This window comes from Girardinichthys multiradiatus, chromosome 20 (genome assembly GCF_021462225.1).
Source record: "Girardinichthys multiradiatus isolate DD_20200921_A chromosome 20, DD_fGirMul_XY1, whole genome shotgun sequence".
Taxonomy (NCBI): domain Eukaryota; kingdom Metazoa; phylum Chordata; class Actinopteri; order Cyprinodontiformes; family Goodeidae; genus Girardinichthys; species Girardinichthys multiradiatus.
Window position 1 is genome coordinate 40622913 of NC_061812.1, and position 26563 is coordinate 40649475.

At 41.0% G+C, this 26563-nt stretch overlaps 1 protein-coding gene across 1 annotated transcript; it reads right to left on the reverse strand.

The window, feature by feature from the left end:
- Positions 1-1931: 1931 nt before the first annotated feature.
- On the reverse strand, positions 1932-25071 carry LOC124857174 (kelch-like protein 10). The gene is made up of 5 exons (XM_047348322.1): positions 24842-25071; positions 21078-21564; positions 11321-11932; positions 6715-6864; positions 1932-2405 (listed from the first exon to the last, which is right to left on the reverse strand). Exons 1-5 carry the CDS (start codon positions 24991-24993, stop codon positions 2016-2018), a joined length of 1791 nt encoding a protein of 596 aa, XP_047204278.1. The 5' UTR covers positions 24994-25071; the 3' UTR covers positions 1932-2015.
- Between the last annotated feature and the right edge of the window lie 1492 nt (positions 25072-26563).

Genomic DNA, 26563 nt, shown 5'->3' on the forward strand with positions numbered 1-26563 from the left:
CCTTAAAAGCGAAGCCTTGAAGGTTGATTGGTTAAGGAGGAATGCAGACTTGACGCTGATTGGTTGGAGCTGAGACGTATGATGGAGTCATAGTGGAGGTGAGTCTTCCAGACTGAATTTTCATCAAAACTCCATTATACATAACAATTCTGGTATAAATAAATGGCTGTGTGTGTAGAACCACACCTTTCAAACCAAGCTGTGTTAGACAAAGAGCTAACATGTAATACTATTTTCCAGAGTGTTTCACCCCCTTTTTTTTACGGCAGATTGAGACCGGAGGGTCAACATTTTAGATAGAGCAACAGGACAGCAGAAGCAGGAATAGAGCAGAGCAGAGCAAAAACTGAACAGAAACAGAACCAGAGAAGAACAGTGGAGAAAGACTGAGAGCAAGTTGGGAATACCAGACAAATTCTTGCCAGATGAAGAGTCATAAAGAAGAAGAAATCATCGTAGCCTAAGATTTAAGGTTTTTTTCTTTATTGTTGTTGTTATCAGCAGAAACATCCACTTGGAGGTATTATTTAACGTAATTATACATCAGCTCTGTGGTGTTATTTTTACCATGTTTTCATTATTGTATACCATGTTTAAAAACTTTGATTTGCTTAATTACATTTGCTTTTCATTATCATAATTTGATAAGCCTTTTGGAAATCTGTTTCATAACATATTCAAGCACAGCTGTATTTACAATTATCCTGTACCAATGCAGGTGGAGAAAGGTTCCCTCAGCTGGGAAGAACAATTTATTCTAGGAGAAAAATAAAAACATACAGTCTGGAAATGCACAAAGTTATAAATACCTTTTTTAAGACAAGCCCCATTAAAGTAAAATTAAAGTGTTTAGCCATCATGACCACCAATGCATTTGGAAGAAAAAGGAGGAAGTTTGCAAATTTGGGAACATCAATCCTATTGTGCAGTCCTGGCAGCATCATCTGTGGCTGTTGCTGCTGGAGGGACAGGTGCACTTCCCAAAATAGATCATATCAAATATGTAAATATCTTGTTTTAGATGTAATATTTTCTAAATATCCCTGTTACAATTTCTATATTCACAATCATATATTTTAGGTATAGGTTTGGTGTGGCTTTCACCTTGTCTTTTTCACTTGCTTCAGAGTTCAGCAGTGCTCTCAGTAAATAATTGGCATCCCGCTCCATGACTCGTGTGTTTTACAATATGTCAATACATACAACTACTTAGACTTTTTCTGTTTGTCCTCTTTTGTAAACTATAAATTCAAGTTTGCTTCAAGGTAACTGTCCAATAAATAAGAAATAATTGCTTTGTCTGTGAGATAAAGGACAGGACAAAACAGTGAGTGTAAAAGGTGGGAAACTGTATTCAGAGGTCAGATTTTCTAAGTTTCCAGTCAGAAATACAACGGTAACACCCACTGATGCTGAAATTCAAACAGGGTCAGAGGATTTCAAGAAGTCAGAGCAACCCTGAGTTTACTATCCAAAATGGTTATGAAAGGTGCCATCAAGATGGCCGATGTAAATTATTTATCAGCATTTCTATTTTTTTTGTATTTCTTAAAACCAGTGACTACTGTCTGTCTGTCTGTCTGTCTCTCTGTCTGTCTGTGTGTCTGTCTGTCTGTCTGTCTATCCAATTACCAAGTTCAGTCTAATAGAGCCAAACAGGTCAAAACCTTTTATTCAGTGGTGACTGGACTTTGGCTGCGTGTCAAGGGCAGGACAAGAAACACTTGGGCAATTTTGTGTAGTCTTACCTTTACCCTATTTACCAGGAGTAGGAGAGTCAGCCCTACTCTGCATTACTAATACACTCTAAACCGGTTGTTGCAAGTGCAGTGTGATCTGTTGGTTTTGTATTAACAACCAACTAGAGGATGAACCAATCCTCTTAAGCATATTCATACAAAGATTTACAAAGAATGCCCATTGGACAGTGGTTTGATGCTCTCAATTGTATATTGATAAAGTAATCTTACAGATGTGCCTCTCTTAGATGATGGCACTGGAGAGGATGTCTGAATTCACTCATTTAAGGAGTCTCCTGATTCCATCTCATTCTGCTCTTCCTCCTCTTCCTCCTCCATTGCTGGTAGCTGGGGCAGGGTGTCACGAGGTACCACGTAGTCAGCCATGTTGGGTATTCCAGATATCACACAGCAGCTCAAAGCACTGCGGAAGATCCCAATGCCACAAACCATGAACCACTCATTTGTTGTGGCGTCGTAACACTCAACAGCATAGCTGGTGGTGAAGCCGTTGAAGCCCCCAACAACGAAGAGCCGATCTTCAACCACTTCAATGCCAAAGTTACTGCGGGTGGTGATCATGGAGGCCACATTTGTCCAGAGATTAGTGTCAGGGTTGTAGGCCTCAGCAGAGCTCAGACGGCTGTTGCCATCGAAGCCACCAACCTGTTGTGGATAGAAGAAAGTGTGCTGGGTCAGGTGTTAAAATAAGTCAATTCCTAATTTAACCTGTAATAAAAATCAACTGATCACAGTTAGAACCAATGCAGTTGACAACATTGAGAACATAAGACTAAAATTCAATTCAATTCAATTCAAGAATACTTTATTAATCCCAAAGGGAAATTAAATGTTGTAGCTCATTATGAAGGTTTCTTCAAAGAGCTGTTGTAGATGCTGATGGCTGTGGGCAGGAAGGATCTCCTGTAGCGCTCCGTCTTACAGCACATCTGAAGAAGCCTCTGACTGAAGACACTCTGTTGTTGTAGGACAGAGGATGCTTAAGGTTCTCCATAATGTTCTTCATTTTATGAAGAATCCGTCTTTCCACAATGATCTCCAGAGGTTCCAGAGGAGTCCCCAGAACAGAGCCAGCCTTCTTTATCAGCTTGTTGAGCTTTTTTAAGTCCCTGGCTCTGATGCTGCTTCCCCAGCAGATGATGGCAAAAGAGATCACACTTTCCACAACAGACTTATAGAAGATATGCAGCATCTTGCTGCAAACACCAAAGGACCTAAGCTTCCTCAAGAAGTACAGTCTGCTCTGTCCCTTCTTGTAGATGGCTTCACAGTTGCATCTCCACTCTAGTCTGTTGTCCAGGTGAACACCGAGGTCTTTATACTCCTCCACCACCTCCACTTCTTCTCCCATGATAGAAATAGTTTTCGACTTATTCCTGTTTCTCTTAAAATCTACAATCATCTCCTTTGTTTTAGTCACGTTCAAGATGAGATGATTGTTTCCACACCATGCCACAAAGCGGTCCACCACCTTCCTGTACTCAGCTTCTTGTCCATCTCTGATCTACCCCAAAACTGCAGAATCATCCGAGTATTTCTGCAGATGACAGGAGTCTGTCTTGTACTGGAAGTCTGAGGTGTACAAAGTGAAAAGGAATGGTGAGAGTACAGTCCCTTGTGGTGCTCCTGTGCTGCTGACTACCTGGTTAGACACACAACTCTTCAGTCTCACAAACTGGGGTCTGTTTGTCAGGTGGTCTTTGATCCAGGAGATTGTTGATGTCTCCACCTGAGTCTTGGAGTTTCTGACAAAGCAAATCAGGTTGAATTGTGTTAAATGCACTGGGGAATTTAAAGAACATGATGCTGCTGGCTGTATCCAGATGACAGTGGATTTGTTGAAGCAGGTGTATGATGGCATCTTCAACTCCAACTCCACAGCGATAAGCAAACTGAAAGGGGTCCTGATGGTTTACTGTTTGCTTACTCAGGTGGGCCAACAGGAGTCTCTCTAGGACCTTCACGATGTGGGATGTCAGGGCAACAGGTCTATAGTCATTGAGGACTGATGGGTGAGTTTTCTTTGGTACTGGAACAAGACAGGTTGTGTTCCACAACACTGGAACCTTCTTCTGGGCCAGGCTAAGGTTGAAGAGGTGCTGCAGAATCCCACAGAGCTGCTCTGCACAGGCCTTCAGGACTCTAGGGCTGACATGATCTGGACCTGCAGCCTTATTCTGATTCAGTCTCTCTATTTGCATCTTCACTTAACTTCTTGAGACACATAGGTGGAAGGGGGAAGCAAAGGAAGCATCAGCATCTTCTGATATGGTTGAAGGCAAACATGTAAAAGCAGAAGGGTCTAGGGCTGAGGTGGAAGATAAAAAATTTGAGGTGTTACTGGACAGCTGTGGGTCCTGTGGGTTAAAGAAGGGTGGAATGTCTGTTTGGCTGTGAGCAGGAGAGGAGGATGCGAAGCTTGTTTCTGAACTGAACCTATTGAAGAATGTGTTCAGTTCATTGGCTCTGTCCAGACCTTCATCGGTCTGATCATCCTTCTGCCTGAAGCCCGTGATCTTCTTCATCCCTGTCCACACGTCTCTGATATTGTTTTGCTGAAGCTTGCTCTCCAGCTTCTTCTTATACACCTCCTTGCTGTCTCTTATCTTGACTTTAAGTTGCTTCTGTATAATCCTCATTAATTATCTGTCTCCCTCTCTGAAGGCTCTTTTTTTCTTGTTAAGCAGGTCCTTCAGGTCACTGGTGATCCAAGGTTTGTTATTGGGGAAGCATCTCACGGTTCTGGTGGGGATGATGTTATCCACACAGAAGTTTATATAGTCGGTTACACACTCAGTCATGGCATTGATGTCCTCTCCATGTGGCTGGCACAGTGCGTCCCAGTCAGTAGCCTCAAAGAAACCTTGCAGAGCTTCTTCAGCTTCCTGTGACCATTTTCTCACAGTCCTCTTTATTACAGGTTGCCTCTGAACAAGGGGCTTATATTTTAAGCAGAGAAAAACAAGATTGTGATCAGATTTGCCTAGAGGAGGTCTTGTTGTAGAGATGTAAGAGTCCTTGACATTTGCATAAAACAAATCCAATGTTTTGTTTTCTCTGGTAGAGCAGCTGACAAACTGTTGAAACGTTGGAAATGTAGCAGAGAGTGAAGCATGGTTAAAATCACCAGAAATTGCCACAAAAGCATTGGGGTTTTGTGTCTGTAGCTTAGCAACAACTGAGCTGATAGCATGCAGTGTCGGCAACAGCGGAAGGTGGAACGTAAACTGTTGCCAAAATAACACTGGTGAACTCTCTGGGTAAATAATATGGACAAAAACTTACTGCCAACAGTTCAATATCTGGACTGCAGAGATGACACTTCACAGTAACATGTCCTGGATGACACCATCTGTTGTTCACAAGTACTGCCAGTCCACCTCCTTTACATTTGCCGCTCCTCTTTAAATCTCTGTCTGCTCGAATGGTTAAAAAGCAGAGAGACGCTGAAGTCAGGGATATGATCCTGCAGCCATGTCTCAGTAAAACACATAATACTGCATGCCCGGTACTCTGGCTGGGTCCTTTGTAGGGCTTGGAGTTCATCCAACTTGTTTCCCAACGATCTCACATTGCCCATCATAATCGACGGAAGAGATGGTTTGAACTTCCTCCTTCTCTCTTTTCTCTTAGCTCCTGCTCTGCATCCACGGCGTCTCCTTTTCAACTGATCGGGGATTTGGGGTTGTAGTTGAAGTATTATTTGAGCTTTTGAGATATTAATCAGCTGCTCCCGGTTGTAAGAAACAACCCCGTTGCCATGGTAATGCATCATAACAAATGTCCAAAAATAGAAAGTATTAGGAAAAATCCTCCAAGCTGCACAGCATCTGACACTGGAGAGGACAGTCGTCCAAAAGAAGTCAACTGTATCCACCACAAGAGGAATAGTTCCCAAAAAAAAAAAAATCAGAATCAAAAGTAACAGAGCTACTCCAACCTGCTGCCACCTTGAGCGGCGCAATTCTAGAAAGCTGTTCTATTGGCAAAAGAGGGCTGAACAAAATGGTAACAGATGAGATGTCAACACTTCTGGCACCAGGGCTTTTGTAAATTACAATTATCTCTCAAATTGAGATTTTATCCTCTGAGTTAATGAACTAAAGTTATAGGTTAGATTTTCAAGAATTTTGCAGTGTGAGATTATGCTACTGTAAAAATAGATGCATTTATTTTTAAGCTTTTTACACATCTTTACCAGGGGTGTCAAAAAACGTGGAGGTAGCTGTTCTCAACTGTGGGCAGAAAAACAGCTGAAGATGGCTAAGGTCTTGCCAATGTACCACAGAAGTAAACACCTATTGTGATGTCTATTAATTTCTTATGTTAAAGACTATTTATTTTCACATTCATTTATCCAAAACATTGAAATATGTTTTTATATAAAAGATACTTTTTTATTCATTCAGATGTGAAGATCCAGAAATCACAGTTAAAATTTTGCTCCTTAAGCCTTTGCACACGGCATGACATGATGATAAAGCAACAGAATGGGAGAAATCCATTACCCCTCTGTTGCTGAGTTCAGATTGTCCCTGACATATTTGCAGTGTTACATAAGATTCTGTTTGTTCACTTACTGGGACATTTTCATCCAAAGAGATAGCTCCTTATGCATTCACTAACTCCAAAGTTACCAGTGCCACTACTGTTTGCAGCTCTGAGTTGGAAGGCCTACTGAACAAATAAGAATGCATATAATTTGTTTTCTTCAACCTGAAAGTCTTTTGCTAAGCTAAATGCAGCCACAGTAGTACTAATATATTAAATGACTAGTTATATCTGACCAGGACAAAGATTTAAGTATGAGTTTAAGTACATGTTAATTGTATGGCAATTTGTACTTCTTCTGTACTTTTGATCAGGTTAAAAACACCCAATGATTGAAGCTCTCACACAATATTCATGTGATTTAAACATGTATAAGTATGTTAACTGTGTTTCTTGCACTTACTGCATAAACATGACCCGCGTAGGCCATGACTCCTATTCCACTGCGCCGGCTGTTCATGGGGGTGATCATTGTCCACTGGTTGGTCTCTGGGCTGTAATACTCAGCTGTCTGCAGACAATCATGTCCATTGAATCCCCCACAAATGTAAATCTAAAAAGAAAAAGGTTAAAGGATTTTCTTTTCACTGTTACTAACATGATTCAACTGGGACATTTTAAACAGTAAAAGTATAAGGTAGGCTTTTATTCAAACGGCATGTAGGGATTTAGCTTTTTACTTGTTTACTAACTTCATTTAGAAACAATAATTGATTTTAAAAATGACAGGAAAAGAGTAACTGATTATATTTTTTGTTAACTTGTTATTTTTGCATTAATATCAATGTCAGCAGTTCTGTCTTCATCTAATACAACTAACAATATCACAAATTGTTACCAAGCCACCATTGGTTCTTCATTATGGGTTCTGACTGCAGCCATTCGGTTGCATTTAACCTCTATGAGCCTCATAGAGGTTAAAATGCCTCACAGAGATGTAGAGGATGGGATAAGACATTAAACGTGGTTTTGAAACATCTTGAAGAAGCTGTCCCTAGTCAGAGTTATTTTTATTGACTTTTCTTCACCTTTTAAATGCTTTCAACACCAAATTATAGCAAACAAACAAAATAACTCCTTTAACATTGACCTACAAGGACCTCTTCAATAACAATCAATAATCAAACTGTTTAGCTAGTGCCACATTATAAATACCTGAAAGTGGTTATTACTGACAAAATGAGTTTTGAGCCACAGGCGGAGTCAGTGGCCAAAATGTCATACAAGTATATGCACTTTTACCGAAAGCTTAAAAATTTTAATGTCAGTTCTGTTTTTATGAGGATGTTTTATTTTTGTTTTATTAAGCCTGTTCCTACCTTTTTTTTTTCTGGTGGCGCCAGTCACATTCAGTTAAAAACAAGAATTGTCTGCAGGGTTTTGTAAATGCAGTATGCAGTAAAATGGCCAGCATACCCAAATGAACTTTGTGACTTCTACAACACCAGATCCTTAAAGAATGTTAAAATCATCTTAAAATTAGGTACTGGTTGCAACGCTGTAGAATGAAGAGACAGAAAAAACTTTTATTTCTGCTTGTGTCAGCTTGGTTAACCTGACAATGTGAGAATGAACTCCTTCTCCTTTTCTTTCAATGTTGTCGTTGTGTGCTTGTTTTTAAGGGACAGCTGTCTGCACAGGTAATTTCCCATCAGGGATAATAAAGTTTACCTGGACCTTGAATTTGTTTAGATTTTACGGCAATAGAATGATGTAAAAACGCGCTATGAATAAGTTATTCAGCCCCTTTTTCCCAGACAACCTAACTTTTACTATCATTGGTGCCTGCCATGCATTGCATGGGAGGCAGTGCATTGCTTCGCAATGCACTGCTCTCCTATGCAATGCTATGGCAGGCACCTATTACTATTCACCTCTAAACTGGTCTCTTTATTATATCTTTATTTTTCTTCCGTCTCCGTTAATGCGGCCCGAACCGCTGCGTGCACCCCCACAATATATACATCAAAACGACCGGCTCGGTCCCGTGAGGTGTGCTATTACTTTTATTGGCGTTTCGAGTTACTATGGCGACGTAATTAGCGAAAAACCACCCCCCAAAATCACCATAGGAATGAATGGAGTCAGGGGCGAAGAAATCCTCAAAATTCACTGTTTTTGAGGCTCTACTGTATCGCCATACTTTCACCTAGAAAAACAGTTTGACTTTCAGTTTGTAGGAAAATCCGTCGGCTCTTCAGAAGTGAAAACGGTTTGTTGATAACTGCTACGGTTTCTCTAAAATTAGACTCCAAGCGACACAAAGTTTCAGAGAAAATCACACTCTTAACAGTGGAGATGGCAGTTACTAGAGTGTAAAAAGAGGGGATTTTTTTCAGGAAAAATGAGTTTCAACTGGCACTCACGGCCACAAATTTAGCTCTACAGCCACAATTTTCGCTCAGATTGTAGGGCCGGGCCTCTGCTTTCACACAATAATTTCAAAATTGTTCTAAGTCTCATAGATTTCTGTCAAACACCCCTCGATCGCCAAGAGTCAGTAGATTTCTGTAGGCCTTCTCCCATGTATTTTCAATGAGAGCTTGACCTGTAATCCACGAGTGACACCATTTCTTTCCATAATCATATTTTATACTGTGAATGACATAGAGCTATGAAAATATCCATGATTGGGGACGAGGGATAGCTGTCGCCCACAGTTTAAAAAATTTTCAAATACCATGTACGGATTCCCAGATATTAGACTTTGTTCGGGAGCATGTTCAGGCATTTTGGCCTTTTTCTCCATTTTCTCTTACTTTTCACCCAGTGTTGTGTCTTTATTATTATATTTTCACTAATAAAGGATGAATATTAATGTTCCCCTGTCCGTTCTGATAAAAACGGTCCAAGAATGACATCGATCGCCCCTACGGTTTCAGAGTTATGGCCAGTTGTTCGGGAGCATGCGCCTCCATGTTATAAAGCCTAGACCAGGGGAGACAGAGTGAGAGGTGCTGCGTGAGTGAGAAACAGCAGGTGTCAAGTTACACTGACGCTCTTTGCTGATTGGCTGATTCATTCCTCACTGTTCTATTTATAGCTCTGTGTATCTCCTACTGTATATGTCTGGATGGGATTCTGTCTTTCTTTCTGCCTCTCTGTGTCTCACACTGGGACACACACCCACACACACACATACACCCACACACAGACACACACACCCACACACAGACACACACCCACACACACATGCATGGATTACTATCTTTCTGAGCACTTTGCATTGACTTGCATTGATTTTCATTCATTTCTATGGCTTAAACCTGACCTGACACCTAACCCTTTGACCAGCTTCATAGGAGGCAACTACATGGCGGCCATGTTGTGTGGGGAACTTAAACAGCATGTACTGCTGTTCCAACACCCACACAACAGTGATTGACCCTAAAGGTCAATTTCTTTCATCAACCCTCCATGCTTACTAATGATTATTTAAAGCTTATAATAACATACACAATGGTTTTAGAAGAGCAAGCAGGTTCTATGTAACTAATGGAAGTGAACCAGACCTGAAAGGACACCCATACTAGGTTTTCACAATAAGACAAAACATGCTCTACAAAATAAAAGCCTTTACACTTTAAACAATAGATCATTGCAGAACTGGGCATTACACTACTGTTGGAGTTCACCCGGTGTTGGAAATGGGACTATGCTTGAAATATGGGTTACTGAAACTTTCAAAATAAAAGCCTCAACCCCCCATAGTTACTATGGATTTTGTGAGCTCACAAGAGCATAGAAAATGATTTTTAAATAGCAATCGGGTTCTATTTAATCAATGCAACTAACCCAGACCTGAAGGGACAACCATGCTGGACTTTCAAAATAAGACAAAACATGCTCTACAAAATAAAAGCCTTTGCATTTTAAACAATAGATCTTTTCAGGACTGGGCTTCACACTATGTTGGAGCTCACCCAGTGTTGGCCTTTTAAAATAAAGCCTACTGAAAATTTCAAAATAAAAGCCTCAGTCTTCCAGAGTTACTAGTCATATTTTAAGCTGATAATAGCATAGACAATGAAATTAAAAAAAAATAGCAAGCTTTGGTCGGAGCAAAACGCACCAAGAGGCAGGCCCCGTCTAAATTTCTTCCGAAATTTTCTAGTTATGATTGTTATTTAGTTAACAGGTCAAAGGGCAAAACAAAAAAAATAACATATGCCAAATCCCATCTGCGCTGACTTGATGGTAATAAGAGGGTTTAAATTGACAGTTATTACACATGTAGTCTACATGAACCAAATTCCAAGCAAAATGTCCAACTTCTTGTTTTTCTGATGACAAAAGCCTCAAAATATGTGGATGAGAGCAAATGAGCTTTAGGAATTCCATTGTAAGATACAGTTTATGTGAGAGACAACAAGAACGAATAAACCGGGTGCTAGCTACTGGCATAATCCATACACTAATTTGTGAATGATGTCATAACCTATACATATACTTTCAAACTTTATTTGTGACAACCAGAGCTAAATAAGTACCTGAATTTATTTTAAATGTGAACTTAATTCATATTACTTAGGTGGTTAATTATGAACATTTTAATCTAGCTGAACTGAATTTAGAATTCGTTCTTGTTAAGAGCAACTAGTTTGACATCGGCAACACCCATTTTTTAAAGACATGACAGGACTTGATCTTCGACAAAGTCCACTGAATCAGAATCTGTTTAACCAGCTTTTTTTAATATGTTAAAAAAAAATAGTTATGCAGATCTAATCAAGGGGGCATAGGAAAGAGTATGGGAGCAGCTTAATAAAGGCAGGAATCATTTGGAATCAGTTTGCAGAAAAGACCAATCTGACAATAAAAGAGCTGCCTTTCCCCAAATTCCCCATATTTACTTTTCTTGTAAATTACTCACACAATAATAAACATTTTATTTTAGTTTTCAATGATATCCGACTGTGCTCTCCTCCCACAGGAGGTCAACAGTAGCACTTAACAGAATCTAAGACAGAGGAAATCATCAGTTTTATTGTGGTTTTTATTTCACTCACCTTATTGTTGAGGCTGGTGCAGCTTGCATCACTTCTTTGCTCATGCATCGGAGCAATCAAACTCCATTGGTTTATCTCTGGCCTATAGTACTCTGCTGTGCTTAGTCGCATGTGTCCATCATAGCCTCCCATGGCATAGATGCACCCATTCAGCACCGTTACGCTCACGTAGCATCGTTGGTAGTACATGGGAGCCACCTCGTGCCAGTTGCCAGTGATGGGGTCAAATCTGCGCACATTGCTGAAATGCTCCAATCTGTCAAAGCCACCGATGCAGTAGACATAGCCGTTGAGGAAGGCAGTGCCGTGGTAGGCCCGAGGACGCTCAGTGTTGTTAGTTATATTGATCCAGCAGTCAGCACGGACATCATATGCCTCAATACCATTGATTGGATTGCCACCACTCCAGCCACCGATGGCTAGCAGGATGCCGGTAGGCAGGCGAGGGCGACCAACAGTATTTCTTTTGCCAGCCAAATGGGGCTTGTTTGTGACCATCTCAGTTATAGTTCTGGCAACATCACAAAAGACAGAGTAGCTCTGGCCTTCCACCAGCACATTAGGTAAAAAATGATCTCTGAAGTAATCTGCATCCAACAGACGCAGTCGGACCTACAGAGAGATGACAAGACGAAATCTATAAACAGAATTTAATTGTTTGCACTTGTTATTATCAATAATCCGAGTTAAATTATATCTTAGTCACCTTTTTAAAACCAATTCAGGCTTCTATTGTACTGGCCCCAAATAAACTACAGAAATAAATCTTTGTAATTTTACTGCCTGTCTCGATGTGAAAACATTTTATTAAGGATCCAGATCACTAGTGCCCCAATCCCATGGCTTTAAAGCTGTGGTACAAGTAGCACTGCTGGCACTTGGGCTGCTGTTAGTGGTTATATGAATCAGAATCAGAATCAGCTTTATTGCCAAGTTCGTACATACAAACAAGGAATTTGACTCCGGAACACTTTGCTCTTTGGTTTTGTTTTTGCATTACAGAATATACATATTTACAATGTACAATATACACATATATAACAAAAAGGTGCATTTGCAACATCTGTATGCTGTTGTTTTGTACTCTATTGAATGTTCAACAGAGAAACTGCCTGGGGGTAGAAACTGTCTCTGTGGTGGTTGGTTTTAGCGAACAGTGCTCTGTAGCGGCGGCCTGAAGGTAAAGCTCTGAACAGTTTATGTGCAGGGTGTGTGGGGTCTGCATAGATTTTAGCAGCTCTTTTCCTGACCCTAGACCTGTATAAGTCCTGGATGGAGGGAAAGTTAGCCCTGATTATTCTCTCTGCATTCCTGATTATTCGTTGCAATCTGAACCTGTCCTGTTTTGTGGACGAGCCAAACCACACTGAGGTGGATGAAGACAGGACAGATTGAATGATGGCAGTGTAGAAGATGACCAGCAGCTCCTGTGGAAGGTTGAACTTCTTGAGTTGCCTCAGGAAGTACAGTCTCTGCTGGGCCTTCTTTCGAACAGTGTCTATGTGTGAAGACCATCTCAGGTCCTCAGAGATGGTGGTTCCTAAGAACCTGAAGTGGTCCACGGCCGATACAGTGTTGTTGAGGATGGTGAGGGGGGTGTATGGGGGTGGTGTTCTCCGAAGGTCCACCACCATTTCCACAGTCTTGAGTGGGTTCAGTTCAAGGTAGTTCTGACTGCACCAGTGTACCAGCCGATCCACCTGCTGTTTGTATGTAGACTCATCACCGTCCTGGATCAATGACAGTGGTGTCGTCTGCAAACTTAAGGAGTTTCATGGACGAGTCCGATGAGGTGCAGTCATTTGTGTACTGGGAGAAGAGGAGTGGGGATAGAACAAACCCCTGGGGGGCACCAGTACTTATTGATCTGGTTCGGGAGAAGATGCTCCCCAGTCTCACCTGCTGCTGTCGGTCCGTCAGGAAGCTGTTGATCCACTGACAGGTGGAGGCTGGGACGTTGAGCTGGGTGAGTTTCTGGTGGAAGATGTCTGGTATGATGGTGTTGAAGGCCGAGCTGAAGTCTACAAACAGGATCCTGGCGTACGTCCCTGGGTGGTTGAGGTGTTGCAGGATGAAGTGTAGACCTAAGTTAACAGCATCGTCTGCCGACCTGTTTGCTCGGTAAGCAAATTGCAGGGGGTCCAGCAGGGGGCCTGTGATGTCTTTCAATGCTTCAACACCAGCCGCTCAAAGGATTTCATGACCACAGACGTCAGGGCTACAGGCCTGTAGTCATTTAATCCTAGGATGGTGGGTTTCTTGGGCACCGAGATGAAGGTGGATCGTTTGAGGCAGGAGGGGACCTCACATTTCTCCAGTGACTTGTTGAAGATCCTTGTGAAGATCGGCGCGAGTTGATTTGCACAGGCTTTCAGGCATGATGGGGAGACGTTATCAGGTCCTCCAGCTTTCCTTGTTTTCATGCGCTGAAAGAGCCTATTTACATCTTCCTTGGAGATCTTTAGTGCAGGCAGAGGATCTGAAGGTAGGGGGTTGGTTGTTTTACGGGTCAAATTTGTTCCTGATTGGGATGTGGAGGGGATAATTTGAGGTGTGAATGGCTTCTTGTCATGTCTGCAGTAGAAGCCATTCAGACGGTTGGCCAGGAGACGACTCTGTTCAGGATGGGTGGGGGGGCTCCTATAGGCAGTCAGGTTTCTCAGACCAGTCCATACAGCCAAAGTACCACCAGTAGAAAGGCTGTTCTTAAGCTTCTCACTGTAGCTTCTCTTGGCTGCTTTGATTTCCTTTGTTAGTTTGTTCCTGGCCTGCCTGTACCGCGCCCAATCTCCACTGCTGTGAACTTCTTCCTTTTCCCTGCACAGATTCCTGAGGTGTGGAGTAAACCATGGCATGTTATTCCCAAAGGTGCAGAAGGTCTTGGTCTGCACACACATGTCCTCACAGAAACTGATGTATGATGTCACCACATCAGTTAGTTGGTTTAGGTCAGTGGCTGAGGTTTCGAAAACAGTCCAGTCTGTGCATTCAAAGCAGGCCTGCAGCATCTGCTTTAATTCCTCAGTCCACTTCTTAACAGTGTGAACCTTGGGTTTGGAAGCTCTTAGTCTCTGTCTGTAGGTTGGGATGAGGTGGATTAGATAATGATCCGAAAAACCCAGAGCAGCCCTGGTAACAGCATGATATGAGTCCTTTAAAGCTGTGTAACAATGGTCCAGTGTGTTTTTGTCTCTGGTGGGACACTTAATATGCTGTCTGTATTTGGGGAGTTCATGGGAGAGGTTTGCTCTGTTAAAATCTCCCAGTATTATGATGAAAGAGTGTGTGTGTTTTTTCTCCACGTCTATAATCAGCTCAGCAAGATGTTTTTCTGCGGCAGAAGTGCAGCCATGCGGTGGAAAATATGAGCCAATTTTAATAAACGAGGAAAACTCTCTTGGTGAATAAAACGGTTTATAGATTATGGAAAATGACTCCAGATCAGGACTACATGTTTTCCCCAGCACTTTTACGTCTCTGCACCAACCTTCATTTATATAAAAGCAGATTCCGCCTCCTCGCCTCTTCCCCGATAGCTCCGCGCTGCGATCCGCTCTGAACAGCTGGAAGTCCGGCATCAGCAGTGCGCGGTCCGGTATGTTTTCACTCAGCCATGTCTCGGTAAAGCAGAGAACCGTTGATCCGCGGAGGGCCGTGTTTTTACCGGTGAGAAGAAGCAGCTTGTCCATCTTGTTGTTTAGAGAGCGGACATTTGCCAGGTGGATTGAAGGCAGTGGTGTGCAAAGTCCTCTTTTGCAGAGCTTTACCAGCGCGCCGGCACGGTTTCCCCTCCGACGCTTTCGGCGCAGTATCCCGTATAGTGCCGCAGCTCCGCTTGCCAGGAGCTCAGTGAACCTCGGATCAATGAAAGATGGTGAAGAAATCCCAAGAGAGGACTCTCTGATGTTGAGACGTTCCTCTCTACTGAATGAGACCACAGGGTTGTGGCCTGACACCACAGTACTGTGGCTCGAAAAACATAAAAACACACAAAATACAAAAACAAAGAGAGAGCGAAGCTCCAAGGCTGCCATCGTCGGCGCCATCTTGGTTTTGAAAAAAAAAAAAATATGAGGACATTTTGGTGACATTTTCAAGGTAAATATGAACAAATTTGCTGTAATGTTACTCAAGCAGATGACCAGCAAGCCCATACCCACACATAACCAAACATTCTCCCATTCCCCCCATGAAGGGAGGTTGGATTCCAAATTCAAAGAACCTTTCTGTTAAGTTTTCCAACTTGAAACTTAGAAAATTTAATTTCTTAGTAAAAATGAAATGCTCGGTTAAATTGCAACCTTCAAATCAATTATGTAATACAAATTATTAAAAAATAAAAAAACGGGATACTGAAGTAAGCATCTGACAACCTTTGCTGCATGTCTTCATCCTGCTCTGCAGCCCTTTCCTGTCTGCGTACTGTCGAACAAATTGAGGAAAATAATGGCCACTAGTGCCACATAAAATAAAACCAAAACCACTCAACAAGTTTTATTGATATATTTTAAGCCACAGTATAAAATGGCGACTTTGAATGAATAAATGAGCAATGGAAATTATATCCTAACTTGTTGCAAAATGTTGTAGATGAACTATGGTTGATTTCAGATCAGAGAAGGGTAAATGGTAAGGTGGAGAGTGTGATCTATTCTGCATTTATCTGCTGGGGTAGCAGCATCAGAGCCAGAGGACTTAAAAAAGCTCAACAAGGAAATAAAGAAGGCTGGGTCTGTTCTGGATACACCTCTGGAACCTCTGGACATTATTGTGTAAAATGAAGAACATTATGGAGAACCCTGAGCGTCCTCTTCATCAGACTGTCGTACAACAACAGTGTGTCTTCAGTCAGAGGCTTCTTCAGATCTGCTGTAAGACAGACCGCTAAAGGAGATCCTTCCTGCCCACAGCCATCAGCATCTACAGCAGCTCTTTGAAGAAACTTGCATAATATGAGCTACAACAACATCTAATTTCCCTTTGATGAATAAAGTATTTTTGAATTGAATTGAATTAAATCTGTGAAAAGTAAACCAGAAATAATTCTCCACACTTCAAAGTGGGTAGAATGGCTGGTGTTCATGGCAATCATCAGTTTGGGAAAATTCTACTCTAGGCGCTTTTCCAGTGAACCTCAGTCGGACCTTGGATCGTTGTCCAATGGTGGCCAGAAAAGTTCACTTTTCATGTGAGCAGCTGACTTTCTAAGAATTCTGTTAACCTCCAGCGGTCATTGGATGAGATACAAGGTTCTCCTGGACAGGACAGGTCACCAATCACAAGGCAACACAGAGACATACGGGGCAAAAAAAAAAACATGCAAACACACCTAACAGAAATTAAAGGTGACCAATTAACCCAACAGGGATGTGTTTTGACTTTGGGAGGTGCCCATGAGAGCCCTCGCGTGCAGAGAGAAATCATTTCAACTCCATGCAGAAAGATCATAGGCTGGGATTTGAACCCAGCATCTTCTTGCTGCAAGGCTTCCAGCTATGCCACTGTACACCCCAGAGTAGAAGATGCAACATGCTTTTTAAAACTCAGAAAAGGTATATACACTGCTCAAAAAAATAAACGGAACACCTAAACAACCCAATATAACTCAAAATAAATCAAACTTCTGTGAAATCAAACTGTCCCCTTAGGAAGCAACACTGATTGACAATCAATTTCACATGCTGTTGTGCAAATGGAATAGACAACAGGGGGAAATCTTTGGCAATTAGCAAGACACACTCAATAAAGGTTCTGCAGGTGGGGACCACAGACCACTCTCAGTACCTATGCTTTCTGGCTGATGTTTTGGTCGCTTTTGAATGTTAGTGGTGCTTTCACACTCTTGGTTGCATGAGACGGACTCTACAACCCACACAAGTGGCTCAGGTAGTGCAACTCATCCAGGATGGCACATCAATGTGAGCTGTGGCAAGAAGGTTTGCTGTGTCTGTCAGCGTAGTGTCCAGAACCTGGAGGCGCAACCAGAAGAAAGGCCAGTACATCAGGAAATGTGGAGGAGGGCAACAAGCCAGCAGCAGGACCGCTACCTCCTCCTTTGTGCAAGGAGGAACAGGAGGAGCACTACCAGAGCCCTGCAAAATGACCTCTAGCAGGCCACAAATGTGCATGTGCTTGCACAAACGGTTAGAAACCGACTCCATGAGGATGGTATGAGGGGCCGACGTCCACAAATGGGGGTTGTGGTCACAGCCCAACACCGTGCAAGACGCTTGGCATTTGCCAGAGAACACCGGGATTGGCAAATTTGCCACTGGAGCCCTGTGCTCTTCACAGATGAACGCAGGTTCACACTGAGTACATGTGACAGACGTGACAGAGTCTGGAGACACCGTGGAGAGAGATCTGCTGCCTGCAACATCCTTCAGCATGACCGGTTTGGCAGTGGGTCAGTAATGGTGTGGGGTGGCATTTCTTTGGAGGGTCGCACGGCCGTCCATGTGCTCGCCAGACTTAGCCTGACAGCGATTAGGTACCGAGATGAGATCCTCAAACCCCTTGTGAGACCATATGCTGGTGCGGTTGGCCCTGAGTTTCTCCTAATGCAGGACAATGCTAGACCTCATGTGGCTGGAGTGTGTCAGCAGTTCCTGCAAGATGAAGAGATTGAAGCTATGGACTGGCCTGCCCGTTCTCCAGACCTGAATCCGATTGAGCACATCTGGGACATCATGTCTCGCTCCATCCACCAATGTCACGTTCCACCACAGACTATCCAGGAGTTGGCGGATGCTTTAGTCCATGTCTGGGAGGAGATCCCTCAGGAGACTATCCACCGTATCATCAGGAGCATGCCCAGGCATTGTAGGGAGGTCATATAGGCACATATGGAGGCCACACACAGAATACCGAGCCTCATTTTGACTTGTTTTAAGGACATTACGTCAAAGTTGGATCAGCCTGTAGTGTGTTTTTCCACTTTAATTTTGTGTGTGACTCTAAATCCAGGCCTCTATTGGTTAATAAATTTGATTTCCATTGATGAATTTTGTATGATTTTGTTATCAGCACATTCAACTTTGTACAGAACAAAGTATTCAATGAGAATATTTCATTCATTCATATCTAGGATGTGTTATTTGAGTGTTCCCTTTATTTTTTTGAGGAGTGCACATAGATTTGTCAAAGTAGAGTGAGATTAATTAATGACAGCTTTGTTAGAGTTCTTAATAAATAAATAATGTCACGTTCTGAGTTTGGATCGGACCAATACGCATACAAGAGCTTGGGAGCCGCATGATTAAATGAGTTAAGAGGTTTATTAAGTGATTTCCAGGTGAAGCAAAAAGTCACTTCAGGTACCACAAGAGTACCACAGAAACAAAAAGAGTTCAGGCGGGCGACCAGGAGGTCGTCCCCAGCAGGCACAGAGTTCAGTTCATAAAATGAAGAACATTATGGAGAACCCTGAGCATTCTCTTCATGAGACTGTCCTACAACAACAGAGTGTCTTCAGTCAGAGGCTTCTTCAGATCTGCTGTAAGACGGAGCGCTAAAGGAGATCCTTCCTGCCCACAGCCATCAGCATCTACAACGGCTCTTTGAAGAAACCTTCATAATGAGCTACAACAACATTTAATTTCCCTTTGGGATTAATAAAGTGTTTTTGAATTTGAATTGAATTTGAATCTTCGATGAACAATTTTCTTGGTTGCCTATCTCCTCCACCCCCTTGTATTTTATGTATGCTCTGTTGCATTTCTCCTCCTTGTTCAAGACGTTTCTCTTCTTTTCTGTGTTAAAATCATATCTACATACAGTTCTATGCTGGTCTGCTTATGCGACCAGTAATACAGAGAGGTTAGATTCAAACCAATCCAGGACCTCCTTGTGTGTCAAAGTGCTAACTTTTATCATAAAAAAAAAAAATAAAACAAAATTTACTGTCCTGACTTCTGAAAGGTCAGTTTCCATCAACAGGAAATGTTACAAATCATGCATAAAGTTAATGCTGATGGCCGTAAAATAACTATTTTACTACAGGATGGTTTTTGAACAAGCAGTAAAACCTTTATGCTATGAAGAATCAGAGAAACGGGTAATTAATATAAAACAGGAATAACTCGAAATGGGAAGTTTAACATGTAATTTCATAACTTCTAAAAAACCTTAAAAATGTAAATGCTGAATCAAATTCTGAAATGCCAGCAAGCTGATTGGATGGCAGCACAATTATTTTATAAGGTCATTCCTGTAAGACAGCCTTTGTTCATTTATAAGGAATAATCACTTTTATTAACACTGCAAAAATGGAATCATTGTATTTATGTCACATGATCTATGAAAAAAAAAATTTTGAGGCTTTAAAATAAAGACCATAACTCTTAACTTGGCATTGTTGAGTGAAATGGTTAAACAGGGCAGCTCCAAACACATTTTTTAGTACAGCAAAAGGGTTTTTTGGGTGATGTCTGATAACCTCAGTCAGGTCCTGTGAAGGAAGGAATGGTGAATTTATTTGTGTGAATGAAGGTTGAGATAACCCTAAGAAGGAATCCTCAGGGTACGCTGATGAAACTTTGATTTCTCTGAGATTGACTAAAGTGTAACCAGCCAATGCATACACACTGGGGTGGGGAGTGAAGGGGGATGGAGGGATGTTTGCAGGGTTGACCCAGGCTCTGCATGTAGTGCAGAGATGTCCCAGTCAAGTCTCAAGTCTTTAATCTCAAGTCCAAGTCCAGTCTCAAGTATTTGAGTGACACGGAGGTCAAAATGCATTTCACTTTACAGATGTAATGGTCTGTCATGACACTTCTGCTGTATGGTTTACATAGAAAGTGGCCTTGTGATATATATGGTATGATCATTAGCTTAATCTGATCAATAAAAAATACAATTTAGAAAATACACACAAATGTTTTACAGATAAATTTGTTAGCTGTATTTTTCTACAAAAAAGTTATTTTCTTACAAAACTGACATGTTTGTGGATACAAAACTGTTTTGTTTAAGCAGGGAACATCTACTATCTTTTATTATTAAAAAGAAAATAAGGCTGTGAAAACAGAAAAGTCAAAAATCCTCCCTTTGTCTAGCAATGTATATTAAATAAAAACCAAATAAATAGGTAAAAAAATGAAAATTTAAAAAGAATTTAAATGAACAATGATGATTCTGACATAAAACGCCCTGCAGTAACAACTAAAAAATGAACTAATGTTTGCGCCGCTCTGGCGCTAAGCTTGGTGTGCTCACCAGCACCGCCATGATTTGCATTCGCCCGCATTTGGTCACATAGCTTTATGTCACCACTGTTTTTAAGGGAAATAACAACACACAGTATGCAGGCAATCAGACAGAGCAGATACGGTCACACAAAACACAAAAAAAAAAAAATAAATTGTTCACAAGTCTAAAATTGTGAGTCCGAGTCGAATCTGAAGTCTTTTGAGTGCAAGTCTAAGTCGGGTCTGAAGTCACTGCATTTGCGACTTAAGTGCGACTCGAGTACGAGTCTCAAACTCGAGTCCCCAATCTGTGATGTAGTGTTCTATGGACTGTGGCCACGCTCTTTTAAAATGCAAGTTGTTTTTTTTGTCTGTTCAGTAGTGTAATTTCATTAATATTTATATTTAATATCAATATTTACATTATTGATATTACATTTTTTGATTAACAAAATAAAGGTAACATGAGTCACTACAAAAATAAAGTAATCTATCTGTGGCTTTAAAGCATAGCCAGAATGACATCGTTAAAGAACTATTGATACTTAAATTCAATCTAACTACTGTACCTTAGACAAGAGAGTTGCCAAGTGTGTCTCTCGCTCTTCAGGAGCATGAGAGGTCCACCTCATAACGGCCTCAAACACCGTGCTCTCGTTTCTCACAATCAAGTTGTCTGCTTCAATGATATGAGCAAACTCCTCCGCAGAGAGCTGCAGGAACTCATCGGACAAAGCGACCTCCTCAAAGTGCTGTAAGATGTAGCAGTAGATCTTGAAGTGCAGCATAGGTAGAGGGCAGACAGTTGTCGTGTACCTCCAGATGGCGATGAAGTTGTTTGGGCTGATTAGACCTTCGAGGAAGATGCAGCAGGCATGCACAACTTCAGATGCATTCAGCTGATTGGCTGCTAGAAGAAGCTCCTGCGCATTACTCTCAGTGACAGTGAGAGAGTTGGTGTACACGTACTCGAGAATGAGCTGCATGATTTCAGCTGATATGCCTGGTATGTGAAAAACCTCTTGGTCTAAGCTGCACCACTGTGTGAAGAGATCACTGAGAAGAAGGCACAAGATATAGTCATATTTTTTCTCTCCTTCATTCATAGCTCTTTAAAAAAATGCTAATCAAATTTGTAATAAGTAGAAAAGAACAAATACTACTGAAAACTAATCATTTTTAGATTTCCTACTTCTCCCTTATAGTAATTCACTCAATTAACAAAAGATCTGGCACCAAAACTATAACTATTGAGCCGATTGAAAGTATTGTAACTCTACGTGTATTACAAAAGTGGCAGGAAAACGTTTTTAAAAACCAGGTTTTTGACACTGAATCAGTTTCAAAACTTTTATTTACACATAAAAATCCCACAAGTGTGGCATTCATTAGTATTCAGCCCCCTTTAATCAAATACCACTGACTAAAATCCAGCGTAATCAATTGCTTTCACACCAGTATAAATACAGATGTTCTATGGAGGCCTCCAGGGTTTGTTAGAGAGCATTAGTGAAGAAACTGTATCGTGAAGACCAAAGGAACACAGCAGAGATGTCAGAGAGAAAGTTGTGGAGGTGTTTAAGCCAAGATGCTGATGGCAGAGATGTTAAAAAGTAATTTTCTCCAAGTTAAGTCTAACGTTACTCACCAAAATTCAGTCAAGCTTCAAGGCTCTAACGATTGAAATAAACATTTGCTCATCAAATCCGCAACATCTAGCACAGATCTAACCCAGCATCATTGTAGGCTAGGATTTTTTTTATAAAAAAAATATATATAATTTAATATTTATCCTATCAGAAATATAAATAGTCACATGCTATAAGAAAAAAAACTCACAAAGATAGTAAAACCTGTTAATGTTGAATTTCTAAATAAATCAAAATGCCTTTTGTCTTTATAAAGTTAACACGTGTTTATCCCTGTCTTCTTATTGTCCACTACTTCACTACATATTGCACTAAATAGGGTTTGGAGGGTTGTCTTGTCCTCATTCTAAGTTGAAAATGTACTAATATTTGGCAACAATTTTTTTTAAGTCTACATTAAAAGCTAATTTGTTCTCAATTTTAAATAGGAAAGATTTTCAAATTCAAAAAGGTATAAATTAAAACACAAGGAATGAGGGAAAGTGTAGCAAGCTTAACAGCGAGAGAATGTTAGAGCTAACTTACATTTATTTTGTTTCCCAAATGATCCAAAGTCATTTACTACAGCAGTCATTTGCAGATGCAATCATGTGGTCATTACTGTGAAGCCAGAGCTAAAATGAACAAACTGTCATGAACCAATAACATCCCGTAATCCACCAACTGGCTAATAATCAAAAGCATTGTTTCACAGTAAAACATGCGGAGCAACAGCACTCTCTAGCTCACATACCAGCCTATTTTCACTCATTACATAAGATAATAGCTGATACTAAGACTCAAGTCTCAGACCAGGAGTCCAAGAGGTTTTTAGGGAACAAGTCTTAGTCCAGTCTGAAGTTTTTTTTTATTTGTGCAACTTAACAAGACTGACAAAAAAACATGACTGTAGGGCTAATTGGTCATCCTCAATTGCCATTAGGCATGTGGGTTTTTTGCTCAATGTATCTAGTCAGAGTCTGAAACTCAAGTCACCATTTCTGGTCTTGGAGACTCTACAGAACTACAGAAATCCATAGCTAAGGTAGGAGGAACTGTAAGACAACTATTAGACTTACACTCCATAAAACTGGTCACTTTTTGGCCAGAGCATGTGTTCCATGGGATCCCTAGTTTCACCTACTGTGGCCAACTTCTATATGGAGGAAGTGGAAAGCAGAGCACTGAACTCCTAGGTTGGAATAATATCTAGTCAGACATGTGGATGGTACCTAGGTCAGAATTCAAACCAAAGAAGAGGAAGTCTGTGCTGAACACATCAACTTAGTGGACAACAACATCAAGTTCAAAAGGATGGATGCAAAATACCACAATCTATCTTTTTAGGACTTTCTCATGCACATTAAGAGAGCTTGACCCACCAAACCTCACACACACGGACCAGTATCAACTTCTTGAATCTCACTACTAGGATTGACTCGACTGGGCCTACATACAAACGCATTGGACACTTTTCAGAATGTTATTAGAAAAAAGTTTAAAAGCTATAGTTTGTTTTCCTTCCATTTCGCAAATATTTACTACTTTGTATGTTTATGAGTTAAAATACCTTTGCAAAATGCTCTAAATCACCTCTGACATATGTTCATATTATTATCAATTCTGTATCTAAAGGAGTACGTATGTGCTATTCCACCAGGTGTCTTTATCTGTGCTCTAAGTTTGTTATTGGGCTCTGCAAAAGTTCTGTGAAGGAAAGTAAAATCTAAAAAATTCAGTGTTTTGGTCACCTGATGACTGGAAGAAATCAATCAGTTTTTCACTGACTGGTTTCTTAATTTCTTTACTGTATTGAAATGGGGGGGTGTCTGCTGATAACAATATAATGAAACCATATTCAAAAGAAGTAAATACCAGTTGTGCTCTGTGCAGTATCTTGGGAGTCTTTAGGCCCCAGAACGTCTGTGACAGCAAAAATGGACTGTACCAGTCATTAAAAAATGATGTGGACCAAACAACTTGTCCCTCTCTGTTCCTACCAGTGGCCACAGCATTACCTGATTGAAGCAGCACCTCACTAACACAAAATTAACTGTCTGATTGAGTCAGCCATCAAGGAATGCACAGGAGCAAGTTTAGCTAAGTGTGAATGAAATTATATCCAGCCAAAATGTGGTGTCACCAAATGAGCAGATAGTTCTTCTCCTGTGATGGAAGTGGTGTTTGACACATTCCTGTTTCTCATGAAATCTACAATCATCTCCTTTGCTTTGTTTATAAGTGAGATTATGGTTCCCACTCCGTGCCACAAAGTGGTCCATCAGCTCTCTGTACTCAGCCTATCTCCGATACACCTGTCAGCAGCAGAGCGAGCACTGGAAGTCTGAGGTGTACAGCTTTTGAGATATTGTTCAGAAGCTCCAAATTTAAAGCGGATAACAAACTGTCCCATTGCCGTAGTTACGCATCATAATAATTGGTCAACAAAAAAACAAAAAAAACACCAAAATAGTATTTCATCAGTACAGTATCAAAGACTAGAATGAGATTTTTTTCCAAAGGGTAATCTTTCAACCAGAAAAAAAGAGGAATAAAAGAAAACCATTGCGCGAAATGTAACATAGCTAATCCAATAAGCTGCCTTATTCAGTGCTATTCTGTCAAACTATAATCCCGATATAAAACAAAACACAGCATTTTCCCTGCTTATTAAACACATATCAACTCTACTTTTCCCAACTTACCAGAAATATGGGATGCAGTTACAGAGGATGATTTTGTGAACTTGAAATTCAACACCCTCAGCTACAATGACTGCGTCAGTCAATTTTCCCGCCAAGCGGAGCTGGTTGTACACTGAGCTCTGCAGGTCCGAATGCTGGACTTTGTCATTCATGTTGAACTTTGAACAAAATGAGAAGTATAATCTCTGATTTGGTTGCTATTCCATCACAATGACTTTGTTGTAATTGTACCTCAGAAACTGAAACATTTGAAAAAAAAATGTTTACTTTTAAAACTTACTTAGCCCGTGTTTGTTTCAGCAGTGTTGTCATACAGTGTATGCTTGACTGTAGGTTTATGAGAGGCTGCATGAATAAATCATTCCAACCTGATTCTGAGGACAAAGTAACTCAGAAACGTATGGTCAGCCACTGAGAATCAGCAGCCGTCTATGTACATATTTGTTTTTTTTTTGTTTCTTTGTTTTTGGGGTCTTGTTTGACCCTGAATTAATAGTACAGTTTTGAGAAAAATTACCTGACCTGAGAGCCAAAAGTACTGGGGCAGCAAAGTTGGAGGTCAGGTTATCAGGCACCTTAACCTCTTTAACCAGCAACACCACCTTGGAATTTCACCCAAGGGATTATTTTTATGTAGTTGCTGTTCTTGTTTTTGTGGAATATGTATTGGCCTTTGGTCCTCTGTGTAATGAAGACCATCAGGCTTTATAAGGCAATCAGATGGCTGCTTAAAGTGTAACTAAACCAGATGTAAAAGCATAACCCTGCCCCCAGACAAATTGTGAAAAATGCCACCAAAGTGGGCAAGCCAAGAGACACTGAGGGGCACAGCCAAGTGTGAGGATGAGCAGCGGGTTTGTGGTCAGGACAAGGGAAAGGGACAGCTAGCCTCATTTGAAGTGTTGAAACATGCAGAGTGAGCAAAGCAACTCTGGTAGTTTCACCATAGATAGATCTTTTGAGGTGGAGGATTTTTCACCCCCCTCATCACCAGAGGTTAAGGGAGGCTTTATGGAGTCTAGCTGGCCTGAGCCTTATCAGTTTGAACCACTGGCTCAAAACACTGACTCAGCAATGCCTGAAGCCGACACTGCCGAGGCATTGGAGGACAGAATGGGGGCTTGTGTCTGAGTGAGATGGTTTTTATACCCTAAAGTGGGGCTGTGACGTAGACACGTACCAAGCTGTACTGTTTGAGCCAATAGGAAACTTCAACTGCAGTAGCCACTATTCAACCCAAAGAGGGCAGCACTCTGATGGTTTTAGTACAGATATTGCAGAATTAAACAAGTTTACATGAAAATGTAAAAATTTGCAAAGAAACATACATATAACACACTTAAGGCCCAATTTATACATTTTATCTGCAAAAAAATCATTTGGGGTTTAGTTCCTCTTTAAGGTATTACTTACACCTCCATGTGTGAATCTTCCTAACTCTTTGTTACAACTAAGCAGAATACAACCCTTGTTGCTTTCTGCCCTGCATAATCAAAGATGATCCCCTAACAACTTCGTTTAAGAGTTTCTGCTTTGTAGCTTCAGTCAAGCTTGAGAGAGCATTGCTTTTGCAATTTCAAATTCACTTCCAATCATTTCATTTTCAATCATGTCCAATGACTGGTTTGCTTTAAATTTTGATGTCTTATGTAGATGCAATAACAGTATTGTGTCTTAAGCTTCACATAAGGCCAAGAAGTGGTTCTCGGGTTAGACCCCAGA